At 40.4% G+C, this 13,171-nt stretch overlaps 1 protein-coding gene across 1 annotated transcript in view; it reads left to right on the top strand.

The window, feature by feature from the left end:
• Positions 1-12,321, top strand: part of LOC104405791 (DEP domain-containing mTOR-interacting protein) — a gene marked incomplete at its 5' end in the record, with an annotated part of 46,415 nt that extends 34,094 nt beyond the window's left edge. Inside the window, one exon of the mRNA XM_010014613.1 lies at positions 11,777-12,321. Within this exon, the coding sequence (XP_010012915.1) occupies positions 11,777-11,905 (129 nt within the window). The remainder of the gene's footprint in view (positions 1-11,776) is intronic.
• Between the last annotated feature and the right edge of the window lie 850 nt (positions 12,322-13,171).

Genomic DNA, 13,171 nt, shown 5'->3' with positions numbered 1-13,171 from the left:
TCCTGCTTTTTTTGGTGGATCTCTATGTTTCTGCTTGTTTCTTTGGTTTGCCTTACTTCTTTTCCCATGGAGTTGTTTAAGGATTAGTTTGTTTTGAAGACATCTCTTCTGAGGCCACAGTACTTCTGTTGAACTCATTTGGATGATTAAGTGAACTCCACCTTTGTGCGGATGTCTTATGGTGCATAGTCAGGTGTGGGATAGCACTCACTTTGGTGGACAATGGGCTTCTGCTCTTCTGAGTCAATGGACATAAAGTCAACTAAAAAAATCAGCCAGCTTTATACTGGACTAGAGACTAAATGCTTGCTTGTGACTATCAGGGACTGTTCTATGATAAAGGTATCAAAACTCTGTGTGAAAGTCACCCCCCTGAGGTATAAGGGGAAAGATCCACCCCAGGCAGATGGGCAGGACAGTGCCCAAACATCACTCCAGGAGGATGTAAACTGCAAACTGCACACATAAAAGAAAACAGAATATTTCTTTTTATGATTTTCAGTCCTGGTTTTGAACAACAGGATCCATGTTATTCGCTATAGAGAAAGGAATTAAGGCAGTGGGAATTCCTAGGTGGAATATATAAGGAGTGGGTTTAGCTTTTTGAGTATAAATTTCACCTTTAACCGTGAATTCCTTCCCCCCACTCCCAACTTAGAAGACACTGCTTTAGCAAGGTTTTACTTGCTTATCCCAGACCTGAATTTTTGCCTGTGGAACAGTATCCAACAGTTTCCAACAACTCTGTGATTTTTTCTGAAGAGTCTTTTAATAGAGAGTTTTATTGAGCAATAAAATGACTTTTTCTTTACAACAACTGAAACCTTATGCAAATACAGAAAGTTTCATAATACCTCAGAGCATTTTTTTCTGCATTCACAGCGGTGTAGTAGATGCTAGATTTGGACTTGTTTGTAGGCCCATCGCCTAAAATGCTGTTGGGCAGCAAGTGACCTACTATACTTGTGTCTGTGCATTGGCTCCTTCCTATCAATAGCAAATACAAGTCAGAAAAAAAAAATAGTCTGCAAGTTTGTAATTGTTGTCAATGGAGTTTTTAAATTTAGTCACATTATTTCAATAAAAAGTAGGTTTAGAAATTCTTTTTGAGTAAGTGGTGGTTTATGGCAGAATAACGCAGATATCTAAACATCCTGCATTTATGAAAGTGCTTTCTTGATTGTTTCTGGAGTCCTACAGCTGTAGCCATTCAGAAAGAGAGAAAGAAGTCTTGGTTTCAGCTGCGCTGTAAAACAGGGCAGTGCTTGTGCTTTGATACAGATTCCAAATTCCAGCATGGTCTATAGCCCATTGAATGGCAAGATCCAGTGCCTGCCAGAACAGCTGGGATCTTACCCTTGCTCAATCTATCTTAGGCATTGCAGGTCACTCTTAGGTGGTCCAGGCTCTCTAAGAGAGGACTAATCCGAAAAGCTTACCTGCAGAATGGCTGAAATCTTCAAAAGGTATCATAAGTATCTACAAAAAATTACATAAAATTAGAGGCCAGTACAGCAAATGCTGTCATTTTGAACTGCTTTATTCTCAATTGAGGATGGAAAGCATTCTTTATTATTAGGTTTAGTTGCAATATCCATTTTACTTGGACCTTTGGAGGGGTCCTCAGATGCACTTGGGTTTTCAGCGTGGTGGCTATTTCAGGTCTCTGTCCTGAGCACTTCAGGGATGCTACTGCTTTACAGACCCTTCCGCGCACTCCTCCATGTCTTTCCTTGTTGCTGCTCAAGACACAAGCTGACTTCCTTTCATGATATAAACGAATGATTCGGGAAACATGTTGCACTAAAGCCAAGGCTCTGTTTAGCTAGTCAAACACATGGAAAAACAATTGCACTTTTGTCTGTGCAAACAGAGAGCAGCTGTTTGTCTCAAATGGCGCAGACCGTTCCTGCTTGATACCGGAGGGTGCTGAGGGTGCCCCGTGTAGATCTGACTGCCCTGTAGTTCCCTTGTTTGGGCTGGCTTAGGGACTGTTCTGAACTAATATCGCCTTAAACAAATCATATTTAGTTAGTTTACCCTAATTGTATTTGACCTTGTAAGTAAACAGATGTACAGTTTTTAAGTTCTTTATTTGTTATGTGTGGTTTTGTTTTAGCAACTCTAATTTAGGTTTAGATACATAAGAAAAAAAAATACTTAAACATCAACCCAAAATATTAGGAAAATAATCTTTTCTGTGAGGGTGGTGAGGCGCTGGCACAGGGTGCCCAGAGAAGTTGTGGCTGCCCCATCCCTGGCAGTGTTCAAGGCCAGGTTGGACGGGATCTTGAGCAACTTGGTCTAGTGGAAGATGTCCCCCCCATGGCAGGGAGGTTGGAACTAGATGATGTTTAAGGTTCTTTCCAACCCAAACTGTTCTATGATTCTATTTCTAAGCTAAAAGTCCATGTTCTTCTGTTACTGATGCAGTATTTCACCCAGAGCCACCTTTATCCGTTTGAGTTATTTAACATTTTTAGAGCTGTGCTGTGGTAAGTATCAAATAGCAGTATATAATAAAAACAGTATACAATAAAAATGGTTATAAAGTCAAGTATGCAGTCACTGGTTAGCTTTCCTGATGTGGCCCAGCCCAGCCTGGCTTCACCTGTGGGTATTTCTCACTGGGACTCAGATTAAGTCAGTCATTTTACACACCAATTCCCAATTAGGGCCATGAGAAGCAATGACCTCTGTATCCCTTTCCATATTTATGAACACTTACATTTCAGGGTATTAGGTCTTTATGTTATTACCCTCCAGGTATCTACAGATAACTTTAAGTTCCCTGTGTGAGTAACTCCCTTTTGCTGTCGCGGCATTTGGCCACTCAGTCAATCTATTGGGGAGATTGCTGCTGCAGAGCCGAGACTGGTGTGCAGACTAAATGCCGCCCACCCCAAAACAAGGGTTGTTTTCATGGGCTGTTAGGTCAGCTCTTTTCCCCCTCTAATTTGTCCACTCTATTTGTGGAATTTGTACAGCAATGGTTTCATTTTATTCCCAGAGACAAAAAGACTTAAATTGCCATTGATTCCCGTCACTGCAGAGGGAGGACAAGACTGCCTGAACCAATGATAAAGCCCTTCGAGAATCTTTTACTTTGCATATTATGTGACTTACTATAGTATAAAATTATATGATAATAAAAAATACATTATAAAGTTATATATATTATAAATTCTGAAATATATTATACAATTATATTAGCTGCTGTATTACCTTTTATATTATGTTGTTTAATTTCTGATTTTTTTTCAGTTGGAGGCTGATGAGTTTGGAATACTGTAAAAAATTCAACCTGGATTGTTTTGGTTTTTATTAAAGAATTATGTAAGAGTGTATGTAATGAAAATATGTAATGAAGCCTTGCTCAGGCAAAGCATCCATACCAGTCTACAGCCACAGACCAAGATGGAGAGCCAGAATTACAAATTGCAAACAAATTACTTATGTCTGTAATTCTGTAAATGGAGGGTTTTTTCCCTTCTATGCCATGTACTATGATCTGCTGGTACCCAGTTTCCAGCCCACTGGCGGAGCAGTGGGTCAGCTTAACACTGGTGTAAAGATTGGAGAAATGCATTCCTCTAGAGAGAAAATCCTGTGTTTATGCAAGGCCTGGATACTTGCCTGCTCCCACACCACCCACTCTACAGCCAATTACACATTTGCTAGAGTTATTTACAGAGCTGAACACACAGCTGCAATTTATTCTGTTTCATCCAATAACCTCAGTTATGTAGAAAAGGACATTGTGTGATTTTATAACTTTCCAGCGACATGCAGTAGGGTTTGAATTGTTAGGTTCTGACTGGAAATATAACTTTTAGGACCTCTGATTTTCATCTCTTTTCCTCACTCCAGTGTGACAATGTAAAGCTTATCAGAGTGGGAGCAAATACTTCAGTTCTGCCTGTGTTTACTTTTATCTGAAAGGTTAGTCTTGGGTCTTAGGCTCTTCGGTAGCAGCATGTTCAGCATCTCTGTGGCCAGGGCTCTCTGCTGAGCATGGGGATTCCTCTGCTTTATGGCTATGGGTTACCTATCAAAATAGAAGAGCCCTTGTATCAACATAAATGCAGGTTGTGCATGTAAGTCTGTAAAAGAAGTTGAGCCCTGTGCCCTCTCTCCTCCACCATTGTTCTTCTGCCTCGGATTTCTCTATGCTTGTTCTTTTCACCCTAACATCCATCTCTCCACTGATTTCACTGGGACTTTATCTGAAAAGTTACAGTGCATTTTACTAATCTAAGTATAATCTGCCGCCAGAAAGGCTGATCCTATCTTCACCTCCTTTTCATCGCCCTCTTTCCCTTTGCCTCCAACCAGATACATATCTATTGCCTCCTTCCTTCAACTATGTCAGGCACATCAGGGAACTTATTTTGCCCGGAGACAAGTTCTTTCAATTATTTATTTTTGCTGGCACAAGATTAAAAGGGAGCAGTGCCTGGCTTTGGCACATTGCTCCCTGGACAGCACAGAGGGACAGGAGCACCTCTTGGGAGTGCAGCACCAAGTGCTGCTATGAGCCCTCCTCCCCTTGGATGATATCCAGATCCACAGAATCCTTGGCATTTCAGGCCAAAGATATCACTTTCTGCTGGCAGAAAGGGTTGTGGGGTCCCAGATCAGGTTACTGATACAGCTTTTAATAACTAAACCTTTTTTTTCCCCATGTTTCTTTTAAAAGTAAGATTAGTACTTTACACCCAAAGGAGAGGGAAACCTCATTCTCTGCTGTTGTCACTAAGGGTTTTGTTTATAAACCCATAGCATGTTGTGTGAGATGATAGAGGGTGATGAGGTGGTAATTAGCTTGGAAGATTTATTCAAGAGATCTAATAAGTGGCAGGGCAAATCTGTGGGGTTAGCTGCTTGTAGAGAGCTCCTTTTTAAATGATAACTGCAATAAAAAGTAGTGACAGTGTAATTTTTTGTTCCTCTGTCACAAAATAACAGCCATAGATGGGAGTCTTTTCTTTCATTTATTTCTCAACTCCTTCATATTTCATATTTAAATTCGATTTAAAAGATGATGATATTTAAATTAGATTTAAAAGATGATGCCTTGATTTCCATCTGTTTGTGTGACAGCGCAGTGGTGCCTGGGGGGCAGGAGTGGGAGCAGCAGTTCCCAGCATTCCCAGAGGAGCAAGGGGAATATGAGGGGGGAAATCCCATTGGAAGGATAACTCTTTTTTTAAAATCTTGGAAGCTTGGATGTCTCCTTCCTTCTTGCTGAAGGCTGGAAAGATGTGTTTCAGATGTTACATTCTTGTAGCACCTAAGCCTTCCCCAAATATTGCTGAAACGTGTCAGTGAGACAAGAAAACCAAAGCAGATATATCGCCTTTTTAAATAAGTGATGGTAAAGAGTATCTTTTTCTTTTTTGCTTTGCTTTTTCCTTCTCAGTTTCAGGAGTAACAGGTGAGAGCTCTAGTCAGACCACAGCAATGAAACAGTAAGTTTTCTATCTTAGAAGTGACCTAGCATTTCAAAAAGCATCTATAAAGTGTGAAGAGCTTGCTTTGTTGAGTGTTCAGCTTAAGACATCTCCAGGTCATTGACAATTGCAAAATGTTAATCCTTCAGCCCCAGTTTGCATGGGTGCCTGTAAGGAAGGATTCTAACAGCGTGGCCTGATGTTTTGAAGAACTCAGGATCTCACAGGTCTCTCATGCAGATTGTACATAGAAAATAGATGGTTTTGCTAATGCCGTGTGAAGAACCTTTCCTTGGAAGATCACAATGAGCTTCAGAGTACCATAATGAAACAATTACAAGCTTGGGCTACTTAGACTGGTCAGATGATCTGTGTCCCTGTAGGATTAGTAGGACATGAAAAACACATTTATTTATACTTACGGAGGATATCTCTAACAGAAATGTAAGCAAGCTGTTTCTGTAATGGATTTCTTCTTAATTTTCATTAGCAAGAAGCAAAGCGAAGCCACTACCATTGGACTCTTTTCTGTTTTAAATAGTTATATTGTCAATTCTGGTATCAATTTTGTTCTTTAAAATTGTCAAAATACAGTTTTCGTTAGAGAGTTCTGAAAGAAGTTAGACTTAGAAGCTTTTATTTAAGTTCTTCAGAAAATCGCGGAAGAAGTTTCCAAGGTTGAAAATAACTCCTACATTTGCCTGAATTCATCATTTCTGTTTTATTCTAATAAAGTTAAAAAGAAGAAAAGACCAAAAAGAAACCAATATTTTTATTCTGTGTATTTTGGGAATGGCTTGTCTTCAAGTAAAAATTATCTGTGACTTCAGTGTCACATCAGATAATAATAAGAAATAATAGTCAAGGGAGCGTGTCCTAAACTATCCGATAACTATATGTAAATCAGCGTGTATACAAATCATGAACCGAAGGTTAAATCCAGACATGGTGGAGGGTTAAGCCAGCCGTGATTCAGACACAGCTTTCCCATCAACTGCATGTATCTGTGCAATTTGCTAATCACTTCTGAAGTACCTTGATTTCAAAGGGATTTGCTTTGCAGCAGGACATGGCCCTAGTCTGAGCTGCCAGCTGCTAGAAATCTGTTTCAGATCTGCACAGAGTCCAGGGGTGAAATCCTGGCTGCTCCTGAGAGGAAGATTAGTGGAAGGCTGGATTTCACTCTCTCTCCCCGGTATTTTTTAAGACTTTCCTTCAGTTCCCACATGTACAGTAATATTTACACCTTCAGTGGAAGTGAATTCGTGGCAATGTTTTCAGCATCTCTTTAAGCTGTTAGCACCTGGTGCAGGAGCAGCTATCAGTGTCAAGCAGCCCATGAAAACCTTGCCACTTGGCTGACCCTGGTGATGCTGGAGAAGAAAACTCAAGCGTGATGGCAGAGACTTCGTGCTTTGCAGTCTTAGACCATGAATGGTCCCATTACTACCCAGATAATTGGGTAAAATATCAGTACTGCTGAAAACCAGTATTTTTGGCACTATCTTTAACATGTCAGTGCATAATCTAGCTTTGTGTTCAAGAATTTCAAGCCTCCCTTGTACTTGGTGACATCGATTTCTTTGGTACGTATTTGATATGTATTTGTAATAATGTTTATACTCTCATAAGAGAAGTCAGAAAAACCCCAGAGTGGATTCTGGACACTGATCCTGCCAGTGAAGTGTAAATCCATTGAGAATTAGAGCCTTAACCCATGGCCACTGCAGTGGGGCATGAATGTTTGCTGCCATGGGGAAGGGCACTCCCCAGTCACCCCCAGCTACACTGCCTCCTGTATGCTGGCATGAGCAGTGTGTTCCTCTTCATCTCAGTGACTATGTAGTCATGGTCTTTTTCTACTATTTCAAAATACAGTATCTGTTGACTCTGCATAGCTGTTACTTGCTTGGTGACCAGTGATGAACAGTTGTACTCACTGAATCTGTAAATTTAACTGCTTTTTTAGGGCTATCCCAAAGAACTTTGCAGTCATCGCTTCAGCCATATTCTGTGGTGAGAATTTCCAGCTCTTCATGATCTTTCACAACAGCCTTCTAAAAAGCGTACCTAGAAAAAGAGGAATTTTTTAAAGGGTTGGGAGTTTTTTTGCATATTTAATTGACAAGAGTCTGACAAGCAAGTCCTGGCTTGACAAGGAGAGGTGACTAAAGCCTACAGCAAATGGTGTCTGAATATCTGAGACACTATTTGAATACATATCTAACTGCCTATCCACGAATAATGGTCCTGTAGCATTCATAAATATTAAGGTCACCCTGAAGCAGAACACTACGCAAGAATTAGTGACAGATACACAATAGCTGATTCAATAATTGGCTTTCAGGTAGTTGTGCAATTCCACACCCATGCTTGCAGCCGTCTCTGATATCCCACGGGAGCATTCCGCAGGATTCTCGCTGCAGCTGCTGATCAACACTGGCTCAGCCATCCAGCCCCAGTGCAGGCAGCCCCCTGCAAGGGAGCAGGACTTGGGTTTGACCAGCAGGCAATTCTCCTGCAGGAAAATTGAGGGGTGTAGATGTACATCTCAGGGCAACTTGGCAAGCCCAAGGAGGGGCAGGCAGCTGCAGCTTGCCTTGGAGGGAAGAACAACACCCAGTGAGGGGGAGGAAGGGTTGTACCGCGTCAGGTACAGCACAGTCTTGTGCCCTGATTTTGGCCATTAAACATTATGGTAACTAATTATAATTCCTTTCCTCACCATCTTCAGTTTGATGATAAATGGCATGACAAATCTTTGCTAACTGCTTTAAGTGATAGGTGCCCAGATGCTTTCTGTTCAAATGAAAGCCCAAAGTTGAAGTTTTCCTGGGAACACCTGGATTTGGTTCCAGCGTAAGCCCAAAGTTGAAGTTTTCCTGGGAACACCTGGATTTGGTTCCAGTGTAAGCCCAAAGTTGAAGTTTTCCTGGGAACATGTGGATTTGGTTAAACCTTCTGTATGTGCCAGTGAAAACCCATGGAAAGACAGAGGTACCTTTTCTGCTATCCCTCCTTCCTGCTGTATGCCAAGGTGGGAAATTGAAATAGCTGTAAATGTTTGTTACTGTAACATTTAAATACTTTAAATTAATCAAGGGAGTCTTTTTATTTCAATGTTACTTTATTTAACTGTTATTGTTTCTGTGGTTTTTAGATCACCACATCCTGACCAACAAAATGGTCGGAATTTATTCTGGGCTTTGTCATTCCTTGAAGTCTGAGGGATAAAAATGAATACTTATCTCCTGTCAAGCTCCTTGGAGAGCTATGAGGAAATGAGCAATAAAAGGCTCTTTGAGGCTCTTTTAACTTCAGTTTATTATCTATTATAGTTACCGATGTGTGGAAACCAACAGAGAAATTTTACATGTTTATAGTTACAAAGCCCTTAACAGCTGTAGCTGTGAGCTGAGCACTTACAGCTTTCTTGAAATGTGTTTTTATAAATGTAACATTAAATCATCATGATTTTGTAAACCAGTCTCCTTAAGAAAATTCCTGAGATAATAATATGTGGGTTGATATACTCAGCCAGGGCTGGTTTGTGGGTACTCACTTGCTCTCGCTTGTTTAGTATCTCCACCAAGAGAGCAATGCAAGATGTGCACTTTTTGGGGGCAGGACTTATGATGGCCAAAATGCATGAAGCAGTGCTGCATTTCGTTTCCCCTTGCTGGATGCAGCAGTGAATGGAAAAACAGGGTTGGAAGAATGAAACTGGGTGATTTGAGGGCACTCAATACCAAGGGGTTGAGGACTGTGCAAACCTATCGTCTCCCCTCCTCGGGACTGCAGGATGCAGCAAATGGCTCCCCATTTCTTTATACCTGGGGGAGATGGATCTGGAATTTACAGACGCTCATCCCCTGGGGACAGTGGCCAAGCAATGGCCATGGAGGGCTCTTTCTGTCCCCAGGGTGACTGGTACTTTATTGTCATCTCGTGTTCCTCATGAGTCTTCATGCAATTTTAGGACAGAAGTACGCTCTTCTGTGCATTTTCCTGCTGTCTGCATTTTCTCATCTGGCTTGGGTGGACTTTCTGCATCTAATCCTATCTACTGGAAATGGCAAAACTAATAAACCATTTGGATCCAGTGCAAAGGACGGCACAAAGGATGTTCTCAGCCCATACGCATTGCTGACTAGTAATCCTGCCAAGGGCATACATTAAAGCAAACACATTGACAATGCAGATGTGTCAACTCTTGTCTTTTGCGTAAGAAATTCACTCTTTGCCATCCAGACTGTTACTCACTACTGCATGACTGTCCCTGGCCAAACACGAGTCCTGTGCACTAATATTCCAGTAACTCGAGAAGTCTGAGAATATGCAGCAGTAAAACAAACATCAGCCATTCAACTTCCCAAAACTGCATTAAGCCAGAAGAAACAATGTTATTTCTGCAGGTCTGTTTTAAATCAAGCCAAATATTATTCTGGAGCCAGAGCTATAATTCAGTAAAACTTGATACAATCCTGGAAAGCCATAGAAAGCATTAGGAAATACCACTGGAAGTTGAGACCTAGAGGTACTGTGAAAATTTGCATTATTAAACTAAATAAATGTGCCTCTTAAATACTAATTGAGACACTCTACAGGGGATAATCGGTTACCTTTTCAATAAAAATCCTTAAAATTCAGGAGACTTTTTCTGCATTCAAAAAATGAATCATTTTCCCAGTGTTACTTGCAGCTGAAATATTGCATATGAATGTATTGGAAAGATATATCCATACTGCCATGGAGGCTGGCTAAGTGGTATTGCTGCTTGCCATGCTTTGATGATCATTTGGATTACCAGTTAGGCTGACTACCAAGATCTTCATCTCTGCAGAGGAGTTCTGAGGGTAAGGGGTAAGGTGCAAGAGAGAGTTCGCTCTCCCTTCGAGGACTGCTGCTGCTGCTCGTCCTGTGCAGAGCCTCCAAGAAGCAGAGATTAAAATCATCAGTGGCATTTTTGATGAAATGTTACATTTTTGGAATGGCTTTGCTACCTCTATAATTTTCCTTAAATGGAGCATCGATAGCTACATTCTGTACATTTTGCACAAGTACCAATTGAGTTTCACCACACATTTCACTTGAGAGGGAAGGTAGTTGATGTACAAAAGTTAAATGACTTAGCTTCTGAGAATATCTGTTTTAGAGCTAGCACTGGAAAACACCAGAGCTGCTTCCCACCTCTCCTGCATACATTCATGTGTTATGTTTCTGCCTAAATAGGGAAGGTAAAAATATAAAGTTTCTAGTGGTACTTCATAGCTTCTTTCTTAGACTCAAGATGACTTAGGAGTAAGGTGACCTTCTAGTGAATGTATTGTTTTCATTGAAACATCAGGATGATATTATTGTTGCCTTAGGTTCCATATTTTTATCATTAAAACCACAGATCTAGACACTACGCATTTTTGGCCTTTTTACCAAACACTGTAATATTATGATTAGATACAGAGAAGGCTTAATGTTTTTCAGAAATAAGTATTGTTATCTTTCTTTTCCTTCTCAGTTTTTTACAATGCCGGTACAACTTTTTCTCTGATTAACTCTTTCAAGACACACAGTGTTGTTGGTCATAATATTTCAATCAAGACTTTTTGGACAGAAAATGGCCTCTAATGATGCAAGACTTTCAATGTTTGAATTCCTTAGGGCTTTAAAAACCAAAATATTAGCATATTTAAAATTAATTAATGTGCTGTACTTGCTGAAGAAAAGCAAAAACTTCTCATAAAGAGTATAAGGTGCAGGAATACCTCCTGAAAATGGCATGATAGTCCATCCTAGTACTGACTTCTTCTTCCATGATACTATTTCCTAGAATTTGGATCTTTCGTTTTCATGTTGTACTGGTGAAGGTTTTGGCACTGAATCTAGTGAAGTCATCATCCAGACCTGGAAACATGATGCATATTTTTACCGTGACTACCAAAAGCTGTCTAAAATGGTTTCTATGGAAGTGTTTAAGACAAACTAAGGATAACAGACCCTTTGCAATGTCCAGAGCTGTCTTCTCCCATATTGTTCACAAAGCACCACTGATAATCAGAAAATGCCTTTGTTATAAGAAAAATGATTGATGTAGGACTTCAAAATTCCACAGGTTTGAAAAATGCAGTGATATTTCAAAAAATTCATGGAAAAATAACTTGTCAGATTAATTCTATGAAACGTGTTTTTCTTAAGAGTGCTGAATGAGAAAGTATAAAGAGTGCTGGAGGTTTTGGATGCCCAGGAGTTAATAGTACATATGTGTAAATAACCTTACAAAAAAAGTCCAATGTGTAACTTCTTTTGCTGCTCGCTTTTCTCCCCAGGTTTGCCAATTTGTTGTATCTGTCAATGGCCTCAATGTTCTCCATGTGGATTACAGGACAGTGAGCAACCTCATTCTGACTGGCCCTCGAACAATTGTGATGGAAGTCATGGAAGAAATAGAATCCTGAGAAGGAAAAAAACTCTTCGTGGACATTTTTGTGAGACGAATGGAGTGGCAACCATGGAGCAGCATGACACAAGGAGGCAGAACGTTGCTGTGTCTAAATAGATGATTTTGCTTTTAGGGGAGGGGGGCTCTCTTTCATTTAACAATAATAGCACTGGTGATTATGCTAAGAAGTGAACAATAGATACCAGCATATTTTCACTTTTTTTTGCCTGATGGAGACAAGGTTAAGGCCTTTAGGTTGTCGGTCCAGCCATGCCTGCATCGGTCAGAATGGTTTCCTACCCAAAGAGGCCATGCAGATTTCATCACAGTCCATCACTGGATCAAAGCGCTTCAGGAGATGAAAGAACCAAACACTGTGGGGTCAGGATGACACAGATAGTCTGCATGACGTTTACGTTGGTAAACATCATCCTGGTGTCCAGCTTTGTCCCAGGAGCATGTGCTGTTGCAATTTGTCTCTCCTTGGGCTGAGGGACAGCTGACTAAATGCTGGCTTGATTGCAACCAGACACAAACTAACTGCAAATGCATGAAAAAGGTGTCCATTCTCTGTAGAGGATACTCTGGTATGAATGTTTGGGCCTGACAATACACAGATTAGTCTAGAAAGAAAAATCATGCAAATGGAAAAGCGTGTGGTACTTCTACAATATCTGCCTTTGAAACTTGGGCTTTTTGTTTAGATGCCTACGCGGTGGTTTGGACGCTCATGTATAAGATGTTGATTTTTGTTTATTTCCTTATATCTGTAAATGAAAGGTGTCTTGGCCTTGCTGTTTGTCACTTTGGAGAAATTTTGGGCACCTTTATTCCTAGGAGAAGTAGAGTATTTGGCAGGTTGAAGTGGGAAGTTCGCAGGGTTGGCATTAGCAATGATACATCCAGATGCTCCAAATGCATCCAGAGAAAGTACACTTCAAATTGAAGCAATGTACTTGAATGTACATTAAGCTTGTTGGCACTTTCCAATCATCTAATGTTTTGCAAACTACAGACTTGCCATGAGTTGCATTTGACACTATTGCTAATAAAACGTTGTATTTAACTGACTCAACTCTTTTGCAAACAGGAGGTTTTCTTCATTGGTGAATTCATGAGACAAATCTTTTTTAAAGATGTATATACAAATTCCATATTCTGCAGAGTTAGGTGACTCCTCAGCTCAGTGGTAAATGGACTGCAGGGGTTTTTCTGATCTTTGAACTGCCTAAATGCACCCTTGTACACAAAATTACAAATATATAGTGCAGACTTTCTCTGC

The sequence above is a fragment of the Nestor notabilis genome, unplaced genomic scaffold, assembly GCF_000696875.1.
Source record: "Nestor notabilis isolate BGI_N333 unplaced genomic scaffold, ASM69687v1 scaffold1875, whole genome shotgun sequence".
NCBI lineage: Eukaryota > Metazoa > Chordata > Aves > Psittaciformes > Psittacidae > Nestor > Nestor notabilis.
Note: the sequence above shows the minus strand (reverse complement) of the source record. Positions and strands in the feature narration are given on the sequence as shown.